Raw genomic sequence first — 23252 nt, forward strand, 5'->3', positions numbered from 1 at the left:
TGCCGCCCCTACACTCTAACCACTAGGCCACCTGCCTCCCCTACACTCTAACCACTAGGCTACCTACCGCCTCTACACTCTAACCACTAGGCTACCTGCCGTCTCTACACTCTAACCACTAGGTTACCTGCCACCTCTACACTCTAACCACTAGGCTACCTGCCACCTCTACACTCTAACCACTAGGTTACCTGCCACCTCTACACTCTAACCACTAGGCTACCTGCCTCCTCTACACTCTAAACACTAGGCTACGTACCTCCTCTACACTCTAACCACTAGGTTACCTGCCTCCTCTACACTCTAACCACTAGGCTACGTACCTCCTCTACACTCTAACCACTAGGTTACCTGCCGCCTCTACACTCTAACCACTAGGCTACCTGCCACCCCTACACTCTAACCACTAGGCTACCTGCCACCTCTACACTCTAACCACTAGGTTACCTGCCACCTCTACACTCTAACCACTAGGTTACCTGCCGCCTCTACACTCTAACCACACATACTACACAGTGTATTCACTTACCCCCTAACCCTCCCGTCCCCCAAAAAACACGAGGAAATATTGTCCTTCCTGTACTATACTGATGCTGAACCTGCAGTAAGCCCTCCATTGGACAACGTACACCATGTGTATCCTGTACTTAGGACTAATAAAACAAGTGTGTTTCTAGGATCCTGCTGCTGTGTCAGAGAAGAGCCCTATAATAAAACAAGTGTGTTTCTAGGATCCTGCTGCTGTGCCAGAGAAGAGCCCTATAATTAAACAAGTGTGTTTCTAGGATCCTGCTGCTGTGTCAGAGAAGAGCCCTATAATAAAACAAGTGTGTTTCTAGGATCCTGCTGCTGTGCCAGAGAAGAGCCCTATAATTAAACAAGTGTGTTTCTAGGATCCTGCTGCTGTGCCAGAGAAGAGTCCTATGGAGGAATATTACCAAGGCTGTGCAGGGGGCAAGGCGGAGGCTGAGCTAGGAGGCAGAGGTGAGGGGTCCAACAGTTCCCACATCACAGTGGATCCCCCAGAGTTGCTGTTCCACAATGGCTCCGTCTCTACCTCGCAGTCTGTGACTCTCTCCAATCACACCAAGGGCAAGCTCAGCTTGATCTGGACCCCGGCTCCTAACTCCTCCTTCTCTGTCACACCCTCGTCATGTGATCTGGGACCCCTGAAGTCGACTGCTTTCAGAGTCAGCTACACGCCTAAGCAACACAACACCTTCCATGGGGCACAGCTAGAGTGCTTCGCCCTCTACAAGGTAATAAAAAATTATATAAAACGGTTTATTTAGTAATTATTTCGGTTTAGGTTTTTCTTATTCCCTTATTAAGATAAACTCTTTATTTTTTTAATATTTATTTTCAAGACAGACCTGTGCAGGCACTGAGAATCTCAGCGGAAGCCTTACAAATAACGATCTCAACTATAACAATTTTGCCTCAGTACAGGTAGCTCTGTTTTTGCCCCACCTCTTTCTCCAGGTGTTGAGGGACCATCGGCAGGTAGAGGACCGTACCTTGTGTCCTCCCTGGTGTGTCACAGTCCGGGTCATTGGACACTCCTTCCAGCCTGGCCGGGAGCACTTCATCCCCCGGTTCTCCTTGCAGCACCCCCGAGTGGTGAGTACAGACATAGCACTGTCAACTGTCCTCACACAATCATATCTCCATTCGTCTCACGCTAGCGTACTCCAAGGTCTTGTTCAGAACGAACGTTCAGGAAAGTCTGGAATAAAGGCATTTTCTTCATCTTCTTCATCCTCCTCTTCCTCTCTATCCAGGTCTTCCCTGCTCTGAGCCTGGTCTCCTACAGGACTGTGCTCCTGGAGAACATGGGAGACCTACCCTTGGTGTTCAGGCTGGACCCAGAGGAGTGTCCTTCGGTGTCTGTGCAGCCCACCAGCGGCCTGGTCCAACCTGGACACCACCAGATTCTCACCCTCAGGACCACCCCGGCAGAAGACTGCCCTGCCAAGCTACCCTTCACCCTGCACTTCAATGCCAGTCCCAAGCACACCCAGGTACCACAGTCCTAGTCACAGCAGACTTGTACCATAGATCCTTTTCAGACAGTTGGTGTGTTCGAGGGGGATCAACCTGAGCACGTTTCTGCACAGAATCACTGATCTATAATGCACCTTGGATCCGCAAGGACGACTCCATTATGTGATCAACATGAATAAATCTGCTTTAGGAGCGCCTTGGTACAATATGGCTGATTCCTGTTAATAAAGTGTTGCTCTGGGGGGGGGTGTGTGTGTGTGTGGCTGTCTGTACTGCCTTGTAGGAGCTGTCAGTGGTGAGTGTGGTAGAGAAGCCTTGTCTGTCTCTGGAAGGAGAAGGTAGTCTGTTCTTCAAACCCACGGCGGTGGGCTCCTGCTCCCAAAGCCCCTACAGGGTCAGGAACCTGACCAGGTTACCTCTGAGGTTCCACTGGAGGATCCCTGGACCTGACCAACGTGTCATCTCTGTGGCGCCTGACACAGGAGTCCTGCAGCCCAATGAGACCATGGTGAGAGAAAGAGAGGTGCGTCCTGGTGGGACGCAGGTTGACCTTTATTGTCAAGAATCTTTCTCTGGAGGCAGAACTGGGTGATTTCTGCTAGATGGCGCAGCTGCAAAGTCACATTGGCTATATATATATATATAGCAGAGTGGTTAAGGTTAGGTTTAGTCAGTAGGGTTAGCAGAGTGGTTAGGTTTAGACAGTAGGGTTAGCAGGGTGGTTAAGGTTAGGTTTAGGCAGTAGGGTTAGCAGAGTGGTTAGGTTTAGACAGTAGGGTTAGCAGAGTGGTTAGGTTTAGACAGTAGGGTTAGCAGAGTGGTTAAGGTTAGGTTTAGACAGTAGGGTTAGCAGAGTGGTTAGGTTTAGTCAGTAGGGTTAGCAGAGTGGTTAGGTTTAGACAGTAGGGTTAGCAGAGTGGTTAGGTTTAGACAGTAGGGTTAGCAGAGTGGTTAGGTTTAGGCAGTAGGGTTAGCAGGGTGGTTAGGTTTAGACAGTAGGGTTAGCAGGGTGGTTAGGTTTAGACAGTAGGGTTAGCAGAGTGGTTAGGTTTAGACAGTAGGGTTAGCAGAGTGGTTAGGTTTAGACAGTAGGGTTAGCAGAGTGGTTAGGTTTAGTCAGTAGGGTTAGCAGAGTGGTTAGGTTTAGTCAGTAGGGTTAGCAGGGTGGTTAGGTTTAGTCAGTAGGGTTAGCAGGGTGGTTAAGGTTAGGTTTAGGCAGTAGGGTTAGCAGAGTGGTTAGGTTAGGTTTAGGCAGTAGGGTTAGCAGAGTGGTTAAGGTTAGACAGTAGGGTTAGCAGAGTGGTTAGGTTTAGTCAGTAGGGTTAGCAGGGTGGTTAGGTTAGGTTTAGGCAGTAGGGTTAGCAGAGTGGTTAAGGTTAGACAGTAGGGTTAGCAGAGTGGTTAGGTTAGACAGTAGGGTTAGCAGAGTGGTTAGGTTAGGTTTAGGCAGTAGGGTTAGCAGAGTGGTTAGGTTTAGGCAGTAGGGTTAGCAGAGTGGTTAGGTTTAGACAGTAGGGTTAGCAGGGTGGTTAAGGTTAGGTTTAGTCAGTAGGGTTAGCAGAGTGGTTAGGTTTAGACAGTAGGGTTAGCAGGGTGGTTAGGTTTAGGCAGTAGGGTTAGCAGAGTGGTTAGGTTTAGACAGTAGGGTTAGCAGAGTGGTTAAGGTTAGGTTTAGGCAGTAGGGTTAGCAGAGTGGTTAGGTTTAGACAGTAGGGTTAGCAGGGTGGTTAGGTTTAGGCAGTAGGGTTAGCAGAGTGGTTAAGGTTAGGTTTAGGCAGTAGGGTTAGCAGAGTGGTTAGGTTTAGACAGTAGGGTTAGCAGGGTGGTTAGGTTTAGACAGTAGGGTTAGCAGGGTGGTTAGGTTTAGACAGTAGGGTTAGCAGAGTGGTTAGGTTTAGACAGTAGGGTTAGCAGAGTGGTTAGGTTTAGACAGTAGGGTTAGCAGAGTGGTTAGGTTTAGACAGTAGGGTTAGCAGAGTGGTTAGGTTTAGACAGTAGGGTTAGCAGAGTGGTTAGGTTTAGGCAGTAGGGTTAGCAGAGTGGTTAGGTTTAGACAGTAGGGTTAGCAGAGTGGTTAGGTTTAGACAGTAGGGTTAGCAGAGTGGTTAGGTTTAGTCAGTAGGGTTAGCAGAGTGGTTAGGTTTAGTCAGTAGGGTTAGCAGAGTGGTTAGGTTTAGTCAGTAGGGTTAGCAGAGTGGTTAGGTTTAGTCAGTAGGGTTAGCAGAGTGGTTAGGTTTAGTCAGTAGGGTTAGCAGAGTGGTTAGGTTTAGTCAGTAGGGTTAGCAGAGTGTTAGGTTTAGTCAGTAGGGTTAGCAGAGTGGTTAGGTTAGACAGTAGGGTTAGCAGAGTGGTTAGGTTTAGACAGTAGGGTTAGCAGAGTGGTTAGGTTTAGTCAGTAGGGTTAGCAGAGTGGTTAGGTTTAGTCAGTAGGGTTAGCAGAGTGGTTAGGTTTAGTCAGTAGGGTTAGCAGAGTGGTTAGGTTTAGTCAGTAGGGTTAGCAGAGTGGTTAGGTTTAGACAGTAGGGTTAGTAGAGTGGTTAGGTTTAGACAGTAGGGTTAGCAGAGTGGTTAGGTTTAGACAGTAGGGTTAGCAGAGTGGTTAGGTTTAGTCAGTAGGGTTAGCAGAGTGGTTAGGTTTAGTCAGTAGGGTTAGCAGAGTGGTTAGGTTTAGTCAGTAGGGTTAGCAGAGTGGTTAGGTTTAGTCAGTAGGGTTAGCAGAGTGGTTAGGTTTAGACAGTAGGGTTAGTAGAGTGGTTAGGTTTAGACAGTAGGGTTAGCAGAGTGGTTAGGTTTAGTCAGTAGGGTTAGCAGAGTGGTTAGGTTAGGTTTAGACAGTAGGGTTAGCAGAGTGGTTAGGTTAGGTTTAGTCAGTAGGGTTAGCAGAGTGGTTAAGGTTAGGTTTAGACAGTAGGGTTAGCAGAGTGGTTAGGTTAGGTTTAGTCAGTAGGGTTAGCAGAGTGGTTAGGTTAGGTTTAGGCAGTAGGGTTAGCAGAGTGGTTAGGTTTAGACAGTAGGGTTAGCAGGGTGGTTAGGTTTAGACAGTAGGGTTAGCAGAGTGGTTAGGTTTAGACAGTAGGGTTAGCAGAGTGGTTAGGTTTAGACAGTAGGGTTAGCAGAGTGGTTAGGTTTAGACAGTAGGGTTAGCAGAGTGGTTAGGTTTAGACAGTAGGGTTAGCAGGGTGGTTAGGTTTAGACAGTAGGGTTAGCAGGGTGGTTAGGTTTAGACAGTAGGGTTAGCAGAGTGGTTAGGTTTAGACAGTAGGGTTAGCAGGGTGGTTAGGTTTAGACAGTAGGGTTAGCAGGGTGGTTAGGTTTAGACAGTAGGGTTAGCAGGGTGGTTAGGTTTAGACAGTAGGGTTAGCAGGGTGGTTAGGTTTAGACAGTAGGGTTAGCAGGGTGGTTAGGTTTAGACAGTAGGGTTAGCAGGGTGGTTAGGTTTAGACAGTAGGGTTAGCAGGGTGGTTAGGTTTAGACAGTAGGGTTAGCAGGGTGGTTAGGTTTAGACAGTAGGGTTAGCAGGGTGGTTAGGTTTAGACAGTAGGGTTAGCAGGGTGGTTAGGTTTAGACAGTAGGGTTAGCAGGGTGGTTAGGTTTAGACAGTAGGGTTAGCAGGGTGGTTAGGTTTAGGCAGTAGGGTTAGCAGAGTGGTTAGGTTTAGACAGTAGGGTTAGCAGAGTGGTTAGGTTTAGACAGTAGGGTTAGCAGAGTGGTTAGGTTTAGACAGTAGGGTTAGCAGAGTGGTTAGGTTTAGACAGTAGGGTTAGCAGGGTGGTTAGGTTTAGTCAGTAGGGTTAGCAGAGTGGTTAGGTTTAGACAGTAGGGTTAGCAGAGTGGTTAAGGTTAGGTTTAGTCAGTAGGGTTAGCAGAGTGGTTAGGTTAGGCAGTAGGGTTAGCAGAGTGGTTAAGGTTAGGTTTAGTCAGTAGGGTTAGCAGAGTGGTTAGGTTAGGCAGTAGGGTTAGCAGAGTGGTTAGGTTTAGTCAGTAGGGTTAGCAGAGTGGTTAAGGTTAGGTTTAGACAGTAGGGTTAGCAGAGTGGTTAGGTTTAGACAGTAGGGTTAGCAGAGTGGTTAAGGTTAGGTTTAGGCAGTAGGGTTAGCAGAGTGGTTAGGTTTAGACAGTAGGGTTAGCAGAGTGGTTAGGTTTAGACAGTAGGGTTAGCAGAGTGGTTAGGTTTAGACAGTAGGGTTAGCAGGGTGGTTAGGTTTAGGCAGTAGGGTTAGCAGAGTGGTTAGGTTTAGTCAGTAGGGTTAGCAGAGTGGTTAGGTTTAGACAGTAGGGTTAGCAGGGTGGTTAGGTTTAGACAGTAGGGTTAGCAGAGTGGTTAGGTTTAGACAGTAGGGTTAGCAGGGTGGTTAGGTTTAGACAGTAGGGTTAGCAGAGTGGTTAGTTTAGACAGTAGGGTTAGCAGAGTGGTTAGGTTTAGACAGTAGGGTTAGCAGAGTGGTTAGGTTTAGACAGTAGGGTTAGCAGAGTGGTTAGGTTTAGACAGTAGGGTTAGCAGGTGGTTAAGGTTAGGTTTAGGCCAGTAGGGTTAGCAGAGTGGTTAGGTTAGGATTAGACAGTAGGGTTAGCAGGGTGGTTAAGGTTAGGTTTAGGCAGTAGGGTTAGCAGAGTGGTTAGGTTTAGACAGTAGGGTTAGCAGAGTGGTTAGGTTTAGACAGTAGGGTTAGCAGAGTGGTTAGGTTTAGACAGTAGGGTTAGCAGAGTGGTTAGGTTTAGACAGTAGGGTTAGCAGAGTGGTTAGGTTTAGACAGTAGGGTTAGCAGAGTGGTTAGGTTTAGGCAGTAGGGTTAGCAGGGTGGTTAGGTTTAGACAGTAGGGTTAGCAGAGTGGTTAGGTTTAGACAGTAGGGTTAGCAGAGTGGTTAAGGTAGGTTTAGGCAGTAGGGTTAGCAGAGTGGTTAGGTTTAGGCAGTAGGGTTAGCAGAGTGGTTAGGTTTAGACAGTAGGGTTAGCAGAGTGGTTAGGTTTAGACAGTAGGGTTAGCAGAGTGGTTAGGTTTAGACAGTAGGGTTAGCAGAGTGGTTAGGTTTAGTCAGTAGGGTTAGCAGAGTGGTTAGGTTTAGACAGTAGGGTTAGCAGAGTGGTTAGGTTTAGTCAGTAGGGTTAGCAGAGTGGTTAGGTTTAGACAGTAGGGTTAGCAGAGTGGTTAGGTTAGGTTTAGGCAGTAGGGTTAGCAGAGTTGGTTAGGTTTAGTCAGTAGGGTTAGCAGAGTGGTTAAGGTTAGGTTTAGGACAGTAGGGTTAGCAGAGTGGTTAGGTTTAGACAGTAGGGGTTAGCAGAGTGGTTAGGTTTAAAGTCAGTAAGGGTTAGCAGAGTGGTTTAGGTTTAGACAGTAGGGTTAGCAGAAGTGGTTAGGTTAGACAGTAGGGTTAGCAGATGTGGTTAGGTTAGGTTTGAAGGCAGTCCGGGTTCAGCAGAGTGGTTAGGTTTAGTCAGTAGGGATTAGCAGAGTGGTAGGTTAGGTTAGACAGTAGTGGTTTAGCAGAGTTGGTTCAGGTTTAGTCAGTAGGGTTAGCAGAGTGGTTAGGGTTTAGGGTTTAGACAGTAGGGTTAGCAGAGCAGTGGTTAGGTTTAGTCAGTAGGGTTAGGCAGAGTGGTTAGGTTACGGTTGGGGAGGCAGTAGGGTAGGCAGAGTGGTTAAGGTTAGGTTTAGAACAGTAGGGAGGGTTAGCAGAGTGGTTAAGGTTAGGTTTAGACAGTAGGGTTAGCAGAGTGGTTAGGTTAGGTTTAGGTCAGTAGGGTTAGCAGAGTGGTAGGTTAGGTTTAGGCAGTAGGGTTAGCAGAGTGGTTAGGTTTAGGGCAGTAGGGGTTTAAGCAGGGTGGTTAGGTTTTAGACAGTAGGGTTAGCAGAGTGGTTAGGTTTAGACAGTAGGGTTAGCAGAGTGGTTAGGTTTAGACAGTAGGGTTAGCAGAGTGGTTAGGTTTAGACAGTAGGGTTAGCAGAGTGGTTAGGTTTAGACAGTAGGGTTAGCAGAGTGGTTAGGTTTAGACAGTAGGGTTAGCAGAGTGGTTAGGTTTAGACAGTAGGGTTAGCAGAGTGGTTAGGTTTAGACAGTAGGGTTAGCAGGGTGGTTAGGTTTAGACAGTAGGGTTAGCAGAGTGGTTAGGTTTAGACAGTAGGGTTAGCAGAGTGGTTAGGTTTAGACAGTAGGGTTAGCAGGGTGGTTAGGTTTAGACAGTAGGGTTAGCAGAGTGGTTAGGTTTAGACAGTAGGGTTAGCAGAGTGGTTAGGTTTAGACAGTAGGGTTAGCAGAGTGGTTAGGTTTAGACAGTAGGGTTAGCAGAGTGGTTAGGTTTAGACAGTAGGGTTAGCAGAGTGGTTAGGTTTAGACAGTAGGGTTAGCAGAGTGGTTAGGTTTAGACAGTAGGGTTAGCAGAGTGGTTAGGTTTAGACAGTAGGGTTAGCAGAGTGGTTAGGTTTAGACAGTAGGGTTAGCAGAGTGGTTAGGTTTAGACAGTAGGGTTAGCAGAGTGGTTAGGTTTAGACAGTAGGGTTAGCAGAGTGGTTAGGTTTAGACAGTAGGGTTAGCAGAGTGGTTAGGTTTAGACAGTAGGGTTAGCAGAGTGGTTAGGTTTAGTCAGTAGGGTTAGCAGAGTGGTTAGGTTTAGACAGTAGGGTTAGCAGAGTGGTTAGGTTTAGACAGTAGGGTTAGCAGAGTGGTTAGGTTAGTCAGTAGGGTTAGCAGAGTGGTTAGGTTAGGCAGTAGGGTTAGCAGAGTGGTTAGGTAGGTTTAGTCAGTAGGGTTAGCAGAGTGGTTAAGGTTAGGTTTAGACAGTAGGGTTAGCAGAGTGGTTAGGTTTAGACAGTAGGGTTAGCAGAGTGGTTAAGGTTAGGTTTAGGCAGTAGGGTTAGCAGAGTGGTTAGGTTTAGACAGTAGGGTTAGCAGAGTGGTTAGGTTTAGACAGTAGGGTTAGCAGAGTGGTTAGGTTTAGACAGTAGGGTTAGCAGGGTGGTTAGGTTTAGGCAGTAGGGTAGCAGAGTGGTTAGGTTTAGTCAGTAGGGTTAGCAGAGTGGTTAGGTTTAGACAGTAGGGTTAGCAGGGTGGTTAGGTTTAGACAGTAGGGTTAGCAGAGTGGTTAGGTTTAGACAGTAGGGTTAGCAGGGTGGTTAGGTTTAGACAGTAGGGTTAGCAGAGTGGTTAGGTTTAGACAGTAGGGTTAGCAGAGTGGTTAGGTTTAGACAGTAGGGTTAGCAGAGTGGTTAGGTTTAGACAGTAGGGTTAGCAGAGTGGTTAGGTTTAGACAGTAGGGTTAGCAGGGTGGTTAAGGTTAGGTTTAGGCAGTAGGGTTAGCAGAGTGGTTAGGTTAGGATTAGACAGTAGGGTTAGCAGGGTGGTTAAGGTTAGGTTTAGGCAGTAGGGTTAGCAGAGTGGTTAGGTTTAGACAGTAGGGTAGCAGAGTGGTTAGGTTTAGACAGTAGGGTTAGCAGAGTGGTTAGGTTTTAGACAGTAGGGTTAGCAGAGTGGTTAGGTTTAGACAGTAGGGTTAGCAGAGTGGTTAGGTTTAGACAGTAGGGTTAGCAGAGTGGTTAGGTTTAGGCAGTAGGGTTAGCAGGGTGGTTAGGTTTAGACAGTAGGGTTAGCAGAGTGGTTAGGTTTAGACAGTAGGGTTAGCAGAGTGGTTAAGGTTAGGTTTAGGCAGTAGGGTTAGCAGAGTGGTTAGGTTTAGGCAGTAGGGTTAGCAGAGTGGTTAGGTTTAGACAGTAGGGTTAGCAGAGTGGTTAGGTTTAGACAGTAGGGTTAGCAGAGTGGTTAGGTTTAGACAGTAGGGTTAGCAGAGTGGTTAGGTTTAGTCAGTAGGGTTAGCAGAGTGGTTAGGTTTAGACAGTAGGGTTAGCAGAGTGGTTAGGTTTAGCAGTAGGGTTAGCAGAGTGGTTAGGTTTAGACAGTAGGGTTAGCAGATGTAGGTTAGGTTAGGTTTAGGCAGTAGGGTTAGCAGAGTGGTTAGGTTTAGTCAGTAGGGTTAGCAGAGTGGTTAAGGTTAGGTTTAGACAGTAGGGTTAGCAGAGTGGTTAGGTTTAGACAGTAGGGTTAGCAGAGTGGTTAGGTTTAGTCAGTAGGGTTAGCAGAGTGGTTAGGTTTAGACAGTAGGGTTAGCAGAGTGGTTAGGTTTAGTCAGTAGGGTTAGCAGAGTGGTTAGGTTTAGACAGTAGGGTTAGCAGAGTGGTTAGGTTAGGTTTAGGCAGTAGGGTTAGCAGAGTGGTTAGGTTTAGTCAGTAGGGTTAGCAGAGTGGTTAGGTTAGGTTTAGACAGTAGGGTTAGCAGAGTGGTTAGGTTTAGTCAGTAGGGTTAGCAGAGTGGTTAGGTTAGGTTTAGACAGTAGGGTTAGCAGAGTGGTTAGGTTTAGTCAGTAGGGTTAGCAGAGTGGTTAGGTTAGGTTTAGGCAGTAGGGTTAGCAGAGTGGTTAAGGTTAGGTTTAGACAGTAGGGTTAGCAGAGTGGTTAAGGTTAGGTTTAGACAGTAGGGTTAGCAGAGTGGTTAAGGTTAGGTTTAGGCAGTAGGGTTAGCAGAGTGGTTAAGGTTAGGTTTAGGCAGTAGGGTTAGCAGAGTGGTTAGGTTTAGGCAGTAGGGTTAAGCAGGGTGGTTAGGTTTAGGCAGTAGGGTTAGCAGGGTGGTTAGGTTTAGGACAGTAGGGTTAGCAGAGTGGTTAGGTTTAGGCAGTAGGGTTAGCAGGGTGGTTAGGTTTAGGCAGTAGGGTTCAGCAGAGTGGTTAGGTTTAGGCAGTAGGGTTAGCAGAGTGGTTAGGTTTAGGCAGTAGGGTTAGCAGAGTGGTTAGGTTTAGGCAGTAGGGTTAGCAGAGTGGTTAGGTTTAGACAGTAGGGTTAGCAAGAGTGGTTAGGTTTAGACAGTAGGGTTAGCAGAGTGGTTAAGGTTAGGTTTAGGCAGTAGGGTTAGCAGAGTGGTTAAGGTTAGGTTTAGACAGTAGGGTTAGCAGAGTGGTTAAGGTTAGGTTTAGGCAGTAGGGTTAGCAGAGTGGTTAGGTTTAGACAGTAGGGTTAGCAGAGTGGTTAAGGTTAGGTTTAGACAGTAGGGTTAGCAGAGTGGTTAGGTTTAGACAGTAGGGTTAGCAGAGTGGTTAGGTTTAGTCAGTAGGGTTAGCAGAGTGGTTAGGTTTAGGCAGTAGGGTTAGCAGAGTGGTTAGGTTTAGGCAGTAGGGTTAGCAGAGTGGTTAAGGTTAGGCCAGTAGGGTTAGCAGAGTGGTTAGGTTTAGGCAGTAGGGTTAGCAGAGTGGTTAGGTTAGACAGTAGGGTTAGCAGAGTGGTTAGGTTTAGACAGTAGGGTTAGCAGAGTGGTTAAGGTTAGGTTTAGACAGTAGGGTTAGCAGAGTGGTTAGGTTTAGACAGTAGGGTTAGCAGAGTGGTTAAGGTTAGGTTTAGACAGTAGGGTTAGCAGAGTGGTTAAGGTTAGGTTTAGACAGTAGGGTTAGCAGAGTGGTTAGGTTAGGTTTAGGCAGTAGGGTTAGCAGGGTGGTTAGGTTTAGGCAGTAGGGTTAGCAGAGTGGTTAGGTTTAGGCAGTAGGGGTTAGCAGGGTGGTTAGGTTTAGGCAGTAGGGTTAGCAGGGTGTTAGGTTTAGGCAGTAGGGTTAGCAGGGTGGTTAGGTTTAGGCAGTAGGGTTAGCAGAGTGGTTAAGGTTAGGTTTAGACAGTAGGGTTAGCAGAGTGGTTAAGGTTAGGTTTAGGCAGTAGGGTTAGCAGAGTGGTTAAGGTTAGGTTAGGCAGTAGGGTTATGCAGAGTGGTTAGGTTTAGGCAGTAGGGTTAGCAGGGTGGTTAGGTTTTAGGCAGTAGGGTTAGCAGGGTGGTTAGGTTTAGACAGTAGGGTTAGCAGAGTGGTTAGGTTTAGGCAGTAGGGTTAGCAGGGTGGTTAGGTTTAGGCAGTAGGGTTAGCAGAGTGGTTAGGTTTAGGCAGTAGGGTTAGGCAGAGTGGTTAGGTTTAGGCAGTAGGGTTAGCAGAGTGGTTAGGTTTTAGGCAGGTAGGGTAGCAGAGTGGGTTAGGTTTAGACAGTAGGGTTAGCAGAGTGGTTAGGTTTTAGACAGTTAGGTTAGCAGAGTGGTTCAAGGTTAGCCGTCTTAGGCAGTAGGGTCTAGCAGCCAGTCGGTTAAGGTTAAGGTTAGACAGTAGGGTTAGCAAGAGTGGTTAAGGTTAGGTTTAGGGCAGTAGGGGTAGCAAATGGTTAGGTTTAGACAGTAGGTTAGCAGAGTGGGTAGGTTAGGTTAGACAGTAGGGTTAGCAGAGTGGTTAGGTTTTAGACAGTAGGGTTAGCAGAGGGTTAGGTTTAGTCAGTAGGGTTAGCAGAGTGGTTAGGTTTTAGGCAGTAGGGGTTAGCAGCAGTGGTTAGGTTTAGGCAGTAGGGTTAGCAGAGTGGTTAGGTTAGGCAGTAGGGTTAGCAGAGTGGTTAGGTTTAGGCAGTAGGGTTAGCAGAGTGGTTAGGTTTAGACAGTAGGGTTAGCAGAGTGGTTAGGTTTAGACAGTAGGGTTAGCAGAGTGGTTAAGGTTAGGTTTAGACAGTAGGGTTAGCAGAGTGGTTAGGTTTAGACAGTAGGGTTAGCAGAGTGGTTAAGGTTAGGTTTAGACAGTAGGGTTAGCAGAGTGGTTAAGGTTAGGTTTAGACAGTAGGGTTAGCAGAGTGGTTAGGTTAGGTTTAGGCAGTAGGGTTAGCAGGGTGGTTAGGTTTAGGCAGTAGGGTTAGCAGAGTGGTTAGGTTTAGGCAGTAGGGTTAGACAGGAGTGTGTAGGTTAGGCAGTAGGGTTAGCCAGGGTGTTAGGTTAGGCAGTGGGTTAGCAGGGTGGTTAGGTTTAGGCAGTAGGGTTAGCAGAGTGGTTAGGTTTAGGCAGTAGGGTTAGCAGAGTGGTTAGGTTTAGACAGTAGGGTTAGCAGGGTGTGTTAGGTTTAGGCAGTAGGGTTAGCAGGGTGGTAGGTTTAGGCAGTAGGGTTAGCAGAGTGGTTAGTTTAGGCAGTAGGGTTAGCAGGGTGGTTAGGTTAGGCAGTAGGTTAGCAGAGTGGTTAGGTTTAGGCAGTAGGGTTAGCAGGGTGGTTAGGTTTAGGCAGTAGGGTTAGCAGGGTGGTTAGGTTTAGGCAGTAGGGTAGCAGGGTGGTTAGGTTTAGGCAGAGTAGGGTTAGCAGAGTGGTTAGGTTAGGCTAGAGGTGGAGGTTCTTGGGTTAGCAGGGTGGTTAGGTTTAGGCAGTAGGGTTAGCAGCGGTGGTTAGGTTTAGGCAGTAGGGTTAGCAGGGTGGTTAGGTTTGGCAGTAGGGTTAGCAGGGTGGTTAGGTTTTAGGCAGTAGGGTTAGCAGGGTGGTTAGTTTAGGCAGTAGGGTTAGCAGAGTGGTTAGTTTAGTGCAGTAGGGTTAGCAGAGTGGTTAGGTTTAGACAGTAGGGTTAGCAGGGTGGTTCGGTTTAGGCAGTAGGGTTAGCAGGGTGGTTAGGTTTAGGCAGTAGGGTTAGCAGAGTGGTTAGGTTTTGGCAGTAGGGTTAGCAGAGTGGTTAGGTTTAGGAAGTAGGGTTAGCAGAGTGGTTAGGTTTAGCAGTAGGGTTTAGCAGGGTGGTTAGGTTTAGGCAGTAGGGTTAGCAGAGTGGTTAGGTTTAGGCAGTAGGTTAGCAGAGTGGTTAGGTTTAGGCAGTAGGGTTAGCAGGGTGGTTAGGTTTAGGCAGTAGGGTTAGCAGAGTGGTTAGGTTTAGGACAGTAGGGTTAGCGAGTGGTTAGGTTTAGACAGTAGGGTTAGAGAGTGGTTAGGTTGTAGGCAGTAGGGTTAGCAGAGTGGTTAGGTTTAGACAGTAGGGTTAGCAGAGTGGTTAAGGTTAGGTTTAGGCAGTAGGGTTAGCAGAGTGGTTAGGTTTAGGCCAGTAGGGTTAGCAGAGTGGTAGGTCTAGGACAGTAGGGTTAGCAGGGTGGTTAAGTTTAGACAGTAGGGTTAGCAGGGTGGTTAAGGTTAGGTTTAGGCAGTAGGGTTAGCAGAGTGGTTAGGTTTAGGCAGTAGGGTTAGCAGGGTGGTTAGGTTTAGACAGTAGGGTTAGCAGGTGGTTAAGGTTAGGTTTAGGCAGTAGGGTTAGCAGAGTGGTTAAGGTTAGGTTTAGGCAGTAGGGTTAGCAGAGTGGTTAAGGTTAGGTTTAGGCAGTAGGGTTAGCAGGGTGGTTAGGTTTAGGCAGTAGGGTTAGCAGAGTGGTTAGGTTTAGACAGTAGGGTTAGCAGAGTGGTTAGGTTTAGGCAGTAGGGTTAGCAGAGTGGTTAGGTTAGGTTTAGGCAGTAGGGTTAGCAGAGTGGTTAGGTTTAGACAGTAGGGTTAGCAGGGTGGTTAGGTTTAGGCAGTAGGGTTAGCAGAGTGGTTAGGTTTAGACAGTAGGGTTAGCAGAGTGGTTAGGTTTAGGCAGTAGGGTTAGCAGAGTGGTTAGGTTTAGACAGTAGGGTTAGCAGAGTGGTTAGGTTTAGGCAGTAGGGTTAGCAGAGTGGTTAGGTTTAGGCAGTAGGGTTAGCAGAGTGGTTAGGTTTAGACAGTAGGGTTAGCAGGGTGGTTAGGTTTAGGCAGTAGGGTTAGCAGAGTGGTTAGGTTTAGGCAGTAGGGTTAGCAGAGTGGTTAGGTTTAGACAGTAGGGTTAGCAGAGTGGTTAGGTTTAGACAGTAGGGTTAGCAGAGTGGTTAGGTTTAGACAGTAGGGTTAGCAGAGTGGTTAAGGTTAGGTTTAGACAGTAGGGTTAGCAGAGTGGTTAGGTTTAGACAGTAGGGTTAGCAGAGTGGTTAGGTTTAGACAGTAGGGTTAGCAGAGTGGTTAGGTTTAGGACAGTAGGGTTAGCAGAGTGGTTAGGTTTAGGCAGTAGGGTTAGCAGAGTGGTTAGGTTTAGACAGTAGGGTTAGCAGAGTGTTAGGTTTAGGCAGTAGGGTTAGCAGAGTGGTTAGGTTTAGACCGTAGGGTTAGCAGAGTGGTTAGTTAGGCAGTAGGGTTAGCAGAGTGGTTAGGTTTAGGCAGTAGGGTTAGCAGAGTGGTTAGGTTTAGACAGTAGGGTTAGCAGGGTGGTTAGGTTTAGGCAGTAGGGTTAGCAGGAGTGGTTAGGTTTAGGCAGTAGGGTTAGCAGAGTGTTAGGTTTAGGCAGTAGGGTTAGCAGAGTGGTTAGGTTTAGACAGTAGGGTTAGCAGCGGTGGTTAAGGTTAGGTTTAGGCAGTAGGGTTAGCAGAGTGGTTAGGTTTAGGCAGTAGGGTTAGCCAGAGTGGTTAGGTTTAGACAGTAGGGTTAGCAGGGTGGTTAGGTTTAGTCAGTAGGGTTAGCAGAGTGGTTAAGGTTAGGTTTAGGCAGTAGGGTTAGCAGAGTGGTTAGGTTTAGGCAGTAGGGTTAGCAGAGTGGTTAGGTTTTAGACAGTAGGGTTAGCAGAGTGGTTAGGTTTAGACAGTAGGGTTAGCAGGGTGGTTAGGTTTAGGCAGTAGGGGTTAGCAGAGTGGTTAGGTTTAGGCAGTAGGGTTAGCAGAGTGGTTAGGTTAGGCAGTAGGGTTAGCGAAGAGTGGTTAGGTTAGGTTTAGACAGTAGGGGTTAGCAGAGTGGTTAGGTTAGGTTTAGACAGTAGGGTTAGCAGAGTGGTTAAGGTTAGGTTTTATAGACAGTAGGGTAGCAGAGTGGTTAGGTTTAGGACAGTAGGTTAGCAGAGTGGTTAGGTTTAGACAGTAGGGTAGCAGAGTGGTTAGGTTTAGACAGTAGGGTTAGCAGAGTGGTTAAGGTTTAGACAGTAGGGTTAGCAGAGTGGTTAAGGTTAGACAGTAGGGTTAGCAGAGTGGTTAGTTTAGGTTTAGGCAGTAGGGTTAGCAGACGTGGTTAAGGTTAGGTTTAGGCAGTAGGGTTAGCAGTAGTGGTTAGTAGTAGAGCCGGGGTAGGTTAGGGTAGGTAGCGAGTGGTTAGGTTTTAGGCAGTAGGGTTAGCAGAGTGGTTAGGTTTAGGCAGTAGGGTTAGCAGAGTGGTTAGGTTTAGGCAGTAGGGTTAGCAGAGTGGTTAGGTTTAGGCAGTAGGGGTTAGCAGAGTGGTTAGGTTTAGACAGTAGGGTTAGCAGAGTGGTTAGGTTTAGACAGTAGGTGTTAGCAGGGGTGGTTAGGTTTAGGCAGTAGGGTTAGCAGAGTGGTTAGGTTTAGGCAGTAGGGTTAGCAGAGTGGTTAGGTTTAGGCAGTAGGGTTAGCAGAGTGGTTAGGTTAGGTTTAGACAGTAGGGTTAGCAGAGTGTTAGGTTAGGTTTAGACAGTAAGGGTTTAGCAGAGTGGTTAAGGTTAGGTTTAGACAGTAGGGTTAGCAGAGTGGTTAGGTTTAGACAGTAGGGTTAGCAGAGTGGTTAGGTTAGACAAGGGTTAGCCAGAGTGGTTAAGGTTTAGACAGTAGGGTTAGCAGAGTGGTTAGGTTTAGACAGTAGGGTTAGCCAGAGTGGTTAGGTTTAGAACTGTAGGGTTAGCAGAGTGGTTAAGGTTTAGACAGTAGGGTTAGCAGAGTGGTTAAGGTTAGGTTTTAGACAGTAGGGTTAGCAGAGTGGTTAGGTTAGGTTTAGTCAGTAGGGTTAGCAGAGTGGTTAGGTTAGGTTTAGACAGTAGGGTTAGCAAGGGTGGTTAGGTTTGGGCAGTAGGGTTAGCAGGGTGGTTAGTTTAGGCAAGTAGGGTTAGCAGAGTGGTTAAGGTTAGGTTTAGACAGTAGGGTTAGCAGAGTGGTTAAGGTTTAGGTTTAGACAGTAGGGTTAGCAGAGTGGTTAAGGTTTAGACAGTAGGGTTAGCAGAGTGGTTAGGTTTAGGGCAGTAGGGTTAGCAGGGTGGTTAGGTTTAGTCAGTAGGGTTAGCAGAGTGGTTAAGGTTAGGTTTAGGCAGTAGGGTTAGCAGAGTGGTTAGGTTAGGTTTAGACAGTAGGGTTAGCAGGGTGGTTAAGGTTAGGTTTAGGCAGTAGGGTTAGCAGAGTGGTTAAGGTTAGGTTTAGGCAGTAGGGTTAGCAGAGTGTTAGGTTAGGTTTAGGCAGTAGGGTTAGCAGGGGTGGTTAAGGTTAGGTTTTAGACAGTAGGGTTAGCAGAGTGGTTAGGTTTAGGCAGTAGGGTTAGCAGAGTGGTTAGGTTTAGGCAGTAGGGTTAGCAGAGTGGTTAGGTTAGGTTTAGACAGTAGGGTTAGGCAGAGTGGTTAGGTTAGGTTTAGACAGTAGGGTTAGCAGAGTGGTTAAGGTTAGGTTTAGACAGTAGGGTTAGCAGAGTGGTTAGGTTTAGACAGTAGGGTTAGCAGAGTGGTTAGGTTTAGACAGTAGGGTTAGCAGAGTGGTTAAGGTTCAGACAGTAGGGGTTAGCAGAGTGGTTTAGGTTTAGGCAGTAGGGTTAGCAGAGTGGTTAAGGTTAGGTTTAGACAGTAGGGGTTAGCAGAGTGGTTAGGTTTAGACAGTAGGTTAGCAGAGTGGTTAGGTTTAGGCAGTAGGGTTAGCAGAGTGGTTAGGTTTAGACAGTAGGGTTAGCAGAGTGGTTAGGTTTAGACAGTAGGGTTAGCAGGGTGGTTAGGTTTAGACAGTAGGGTTTAGCAGGGTGGTTAGGTTTTAGGCAGTAGGGTTAGCAGAGTGGTTTAAGGTTAGGTTAGGCAGTAGGGTTAGCAGAGTGGTTAGGTTTAGACAGTAGGGTTAGCAGAGTGGTTAGGTTTAGGCAGTAGGGTTAGCAGGGGTGGTTAGGTTTAGGCAGTAGGGTTAGCAGAGTGGTTAGGTTTAGGCAGTAGGGTTAGCAGAGTGGTTAGGTTTAGGCAGTAGGGTTAGCAGAGTGGTTAGGTTAGGCAGTAGGGTTAGCAGAGTGGTTAGGTTTAGGCAGTAGGGTTAGCAGAGTGGTTAGGTTTAGACAGTAGGGTTAGCAGAAGTGGTTAGGTTTAGACAGTAGGGTTAGCAGGGTGGTTAGGTTTAGGCAGTAGGGTTAGCAGAGTGGTTAGGTTTAGGCAGTAGGGTTAGCAGAGTGGTTAGGTTTAGGCAGTAGGGTTAGCAGAGTGGTTAGGTTAGGTTTAGACAGTAGGGTTAGCAGAGTGGTTAGGTTAGGTTTAGACAGTAGGGTTAGCAGAGTGGTTAAGGTTAGGTTTAGACAGTAGGGTTAGCAGAGTGGTTAGGTTTAGACAGTAGGGTTAAGCAGAGTGGTTAGGTTTAGACAGTAGGGTTAGCAGAGTGGTTAAGGTTTAGACAGTAGGGTTAGCAGAGTGGTTAGGTTTAGACAGTAGGGTTAGCAGAGTGGTTAGGTTTAGGCAGTAGGGTTAGCAGAGTGGTTAGGTTTAGGCAGTAGGGTTAGCAGAGTGGTTAGGTTTAGACAGTAGGGTTAGCAGGGTGGTTAGGTTTAGGCAGTAGGGGTTAGCAGAGTGGTTAGGTTTAGGCAGTAGGGTTAGCAGAGTGGTTAGGTTTAGGACAGTAGGGTTAGCAGAGTGGTTAGGTTTAGACAGTAGGGTTAGCAGAAGTGGTTAGGTTTAGACAGTAGGGTTAGCAGAGTGGTTAAAGGTTAGGTTTAGACAGTAGGGTTAGTAGAGTGGTTAGGTTAGACAGTAGGGTTAGCAGGAGTGGTTAGGTTTAGACAGTAGGGTTAGCAGAGTGGTTAGGTTTAGACAGTAGGGTTAGCAGAGTGGTTAGGTTAGGCAGTAGGGTTAGCAGAGTGGTTAGGTTTAGACAGTAGGGTTAGCAGAGTGGTTTAGGTTTAGGCAGTAGGGTTAGCAGAGTGGTTAGGTTTAGACAGTAGGGTTAGCAGAGGTGGTTTAGGCAGTCAGGTTAGGCAGTAGGGGTTAGCAGAGTGGTTAGGTTAGGGCAGTAGGGTTAGCAGAGTGGTTAGGTTTAGACAGTAGGGTTAGCAGGGTGGTTAGGTTTAGGCAGTAGGGTTAGCAGAGTGGTTAGGTTTAGGCAGTAGGGTTAGCAGAGTGGTTAGGTTTAGGCAGTAGGGTTAGCAGAGTGGTTAGGTTTTAGACAGTAGGGTTAGCAGGGTGGTTAAGGTTAGGTTTAGGCAGTAGGGTTAGCAGAGTGGTTAGGTTTAGGCAGTAGGGTTAGCAGAGTGGTTAGGTTTAGGACAGTAGGGTTAGCAGGGGTGGTTAGGTTAGTCAGTAGGGTTAGCAGAGTGGTAAGGTTAGGTTTAGGCAGTAGGGTTAGCAGAGTGGTTAGGTTAGGCAGTAGGGTTAGCAGAGTGGTTAGGTTTAGACAGTAGGGTTTAGCAGAGTGGTTAGGTTTAGACAGTAGGGTTAGCAGGGTGGTTAGGTTTAGGCAGTAGGGTTAGCAGAGTGGTTAGGTTTTAGGCAGTAGGGTTAGCAGAGTGGTTAGGTTTAGGCAGTAGGGTTAGCGAGTGGTTAGGTTAGGTTTAGACAGTAGGGTTAGCAGAGTGGTTAGGTTAGGTTAGACAGTAGGGTTAGCAGAGTGGTTCTAAGGTTGGTTTAGACAGTAGGGTTAGCAGAGTGGTTAGGTTTAACAGTAGGGTTAGCAGAGTGGTTAGGTTTAGACAGTAGGGTTAGCAGAGTGGGTTAAGGTTTAGACAGTAGGGTTAGCAGAGTGGTTAGGTTTAGACAGTAGGGTTAGCAGAGTGGTTAGGTTTAGGCAGTAAGGGTTAGCAGGTGGTTAGGTTTAGGCAAGTAGGGTTAGCAGAGTGGTTAGTTTAGACAGTAGGGTTAGCAGGGTGGTTAGGTTTAGGCAGTAGGGTTAGCAGAGTGGTTAGGTTTAGGCAGTAGGGTTAGCAGAGTGGTTAGGTTTAGACAGTAGGGTTAGCAGAGTGGTTAGGTTTAGACAGTAGGGTTAGCAGAGTGGTTAGGTTTAGACAGTAAGGGTTAGCAGAGTGGTTAAGGTTAGGTTTAGACAGTAGGGTTAGTAGAGTGGTTAGGTTTAGACAGTAGGGTTAGCAGAGTGGTTAGGTTTAGACAGTAGGGTTAGCAGAGTGGTTAGGTTTAGACAGTAGGGTTAGCAGAGTGGTTAGGTTTAGGCAGTAGGGTTAGCAGAGTGGTTAGGTTTAGACAGTAGGGTTAGCAGAGTGGTTAGGTTTAGGCAGTAGGGTTAGCAGAGTGGTTAGGTTTAGACAGTAGGGTTAGCAGAGTGGTTAGGTTTAGAGGCAGTAGGGTTAGCAGAGTGGTTAGGTTTAGGCAGTAGGGTTACGCAGAGTGGTTAGGTTTAGACAGTAGGGTTAGCAGGGTGGTAGGTTTAGGCAGTAGGGGTTAGCAGAGTGGTTAGGTTTAGGCAGTAGGGTTAGCAGAGTGGTTAGGTTTTAGGCAGTAGGGTTAGCAGAGTGGTAGGTTTAGGACAGTAGGGTTAGCAGGGTGGTTAAGGTTAGGTTTAGGCAGTAGGGTTAGCAGAGTGGTTAGGTTTAGGCAGTAGGGTTAGCAGAGTGGTTAGGTTTAGACAGTAGGGTTAGCAGGGTGGTTAGGTTTAGTCAGTAGGGTTAGCAGAGTGGTTAAGGTAGGTTTAGGCAGTAGGGTTAGCAGAGTGGTTAGGTTTAGGCAGTAGGGTTAGCAGAGTGGTTAGGTTTAGACAGTAGGGTTAGCAGAGTGGGTTAGGTTTAGACAGTAGGGTTTAGCAGGGTGGTTAGGTTTAGGCAGTAGGGTTAGCAGAGTGGTTAGTTTAGGCAGTAGGGTTAGCAGAGTGGTTAGGTTTAGGCAGTAGGGTTAGCAGAGTGGTTAGGTTAGGTTTAGACAGTAGGGTTAGCAGAGTGGTTAGGTTAGGTTTAGACAGTAGGGTTAGCAGAGTGGTTAAGGTTAGGTTTAGACAGTAGGGTTAGCAGAGTGGTTAGGTTTAGACAGTAGGGTTAGCAGAGTGGTTAGGTTTAGACAGTAGGGTTAGCAGAGTGGTTAAGGTTTAGACAGTAGGGTTAGCAGAGTGGTTAGGTTTAGACAGTAGGGTTAGCAGAGTGGTTAGGTTAGGTTTAGGCAGTAGGGTTTAGCAGAGTGGTTAAGGTTAGGTTTAGGCAGTAGGGTTAGCAGAGTGGTTAGGTTTAGCAGTAGGGTTAGCAGAGTGGTTAGGTTTAGGCAGTAGGGTTAGCAGAGTGGTTAGGTTTAGGCAGTAGGGTTAGCAGAGTGGTTAGGTTTAGGCAGTAGGGTTAGCAGAGTGTTAGGTTTAGGCAGTAGGGTTAGCAGTGTGGTTAGGTTTAGACAGTAGGGTTAGCAGAGTGGTTATAGGTTTAGACAGTAGGGTTAGCAGGGTGGTTAGGTTTAGGCAGTAGGGTTAGCAGAGTGGTAGGTTTAGGCAGTAGGGTTAGCAGAGTGGTTAGGTTTAGGCAGTAGGGTTAGCAGAGTGGTTAGGTTAGGTTTTAGACAGTAGGGTTAGCAGAGTGGTTAGGTTAGGTTTAGACAGTAGGGTTAGCAGAGTGGTTAAGGTTAGGTTTAGACAGTAGGGTTAGCAGAGTGGTTAGGTTTAGACAGTAGGGTTAGCAGAGTGGTTAGGTTTAGACAGTAGGGTTAGCAGAGTGGTTAAGGTTTAGACAGTAGGGTTAGCAGAGTGGTTAGGTTTAGACAGTAGGGTTAGCAGAGTGGTTAAGGTTTAGACAGTAGGGTTAGCAGAGTGGTTAGGTTTAGACAGTAGGGTTAGCAGAGTGGTTAAGGTTAGGTTTAGACAGTAGGGTTAGCAGAGTGGTTAGGTTAGGTTTAGTCAGTAGGGTTAGCAGAGTGGTTAGGTTAGGTTTAGACAGTAGGGTTAGCAGGGTGGTTAGGTTTGGGCAGTAGGGTTAGCAGGGTGGTTAGGTTTAGGCAGTAGGGTTAGCAGAGTGGTTAAGGTTAGGTTTAGACAGTAGGGTTAGCAGAGTGGTTAAGGTTAGGTTTAGACAGTAGGGTTAGCAGAGTGGTTAAGGTTTAGACAGTAGGGTTAGCAGAGTGGTTAGGTTTAGGCAGTAGGGTTAGCAGGGTGGTTAGGTTTAGTCAGTAGGGTTAGCAGAGTGGTTAAGGTTAGGTTTAGGCAGTAGGGTTAGCAGAGTGGTTAGGTTAGGTTTAGACAGTAGGGTTAGCAGGGTGGTTAAGGTTAGGTTTAGGCAGTAGGGTTAGCAGAGTGGTTAAGGTTAGGTTTAGGCAGTAGGGTTAGCAGAGTGGTTAGGTTAGGTTTAGGCAGTAGGGTTAGCAGGGTGGTTAAGGTTAGGTTTAGACAGTAGGGTTAGCAGAGTGGTTAGGTTTAGGCAGTAGGGTTAGCAGAGTGGTTAGGTTTAGGCAGTAGGGTTAGCAGAGTGGTTAGGTTAGGTTTAGACAGTAGGGTTAGCAGAGTGGTTAGGTTAGGTTTAGACAGTAGGGTTAGCAGAGTGGTTAAGGTTAGGTTTAGACAGTAGGGTTAGCAGAGTGGTTAGGTTTAGACAGTAGGGTTAGCAGAGTGGTTAGGTTTAGACAGTAGGGTTAGCAGAGTGGTTAAGGTTCAGACAGTAGGGTTAGCAGAGTGGTTAGGTTTAGGCAGTAGGGTTAGCAGAGTGGTTAAGGTTAGGTTTAGACAGTAGGGTTAGCAGAGTGGTTAGGTTAGACAGTAGGGTTAGCAGAGTGGTTAGGTTTAGGCAGTAGGGTTAGCAGAGTGGTTAGGTTTAGACAGTAGGGTTAGCAGAGTGGTTAGGTTTTAGACAGTAGGGTTAGCAGGGTGGTTAGGTTTAGACAGTAGGGTTAGCAGGGTGGTTAGGTTTAGGCAGTAGGGTTAGCAGAGTGGTTAAGGTTAGGTTTAGGCAGTAGGGTTAGCAGAGTGGTTAGGTTTAGACAGTAGGGTTAGCAGAGTGGTTAGGTTTAGGCAGTAGGGTTAGCAGGGTGGTTAGGTTTAGGCAGTAGGGTTAGCAGAGTGGTTAGGTTTAGGCAGTAGGGTTAGCAGAGTGGTTAGGTTTAGGCAGTAGGGTTAGCAGAGTGGTTAGGTTTAGGCAGTAGGGTTAGCAGAGTGGTTAGGTTTAGGCAGTAGGGTTAGCAGAGTGGTTAGGTTTAGACAGTAGGGTTAGCAGAGTGGTTAGGTTTAGACAGTAGGGTTAGCAGGGTGGTTAGGTTTAGGCAGTAGGGTTAGCAGAGTGGTTAGGTTTAGGCAGTAGGGTTAGCAGAGTGGTTAGGTTTAGGCAGTAGGGTTAGCAGAGTGGTTAGGTTAGGTTTAGACAGTAGGGTTAGCAGAGTGGTTAGGTTAGGTTTAGACAGTAGGGTTAGCAGAGTGGTTAAGGTTAGGTTTAGACAGTAGGGTTAGCAGAGTGGTTAGGTTTAGACAGTAGGGTTAGCAGAGTGGTTAGGTTTAGACAGTAGGGTTAGCAGAGTGGTTAAGGTTTAGACAGTAGGGTTAGCAGAGTGGTTAGGTTTAGACAGTAGGGTTAGCAGAGTGGTTAGGTTAGGTTTAGGCAGTAGGGTTA

General features: G+C 47.0%; 1 protein-coding gene across 2 annotated transcripts in view; it reads left to right on the forward strand.

Moving 5' to 3' along the window:
* cfap65 (cilia and flagella associated protein 65) overlaps positions 1-23252 on the forward strand; it is an 84725-nt gene that overhangs the window by 17210 nt on the left and 44263 nt on the right. For both annotated transcript variants that reach the window (XM_031806176.1, XM_031806175.1), the window contains 4 exons: positions 894-1259; positions 1483-1620; positions 1782-2021; positions 2288-2512. In XM_031806176.1, the coding sequence (XP_031662036.1) occupies positions 894-1259; positions 1483-1620; positions 1782-2021; positions 2288-2512 (969 nt within the window). The remainder of the gene's footprint in view (positions 1-893; positions 1260-1482; positions 1621-1781; positions 2022-2287; positions 2513-23252) is intronic.

This window comes from Oncorhynchus kisutch, linkage group LG26, assembly GCF_002021735.2.
Source record: "Oncorhynchus kisutch isolate 150728-3 linkage group LG26, Okis_V2, whole genome shotgun sequence".
Taxonomy (NCBI): Eukaryota; Metazoa; Chordata; class Actinopteri; order Salmoniformes; family Salmonidae; genus Oncorhynchus; species Oncorhynchus kisutch.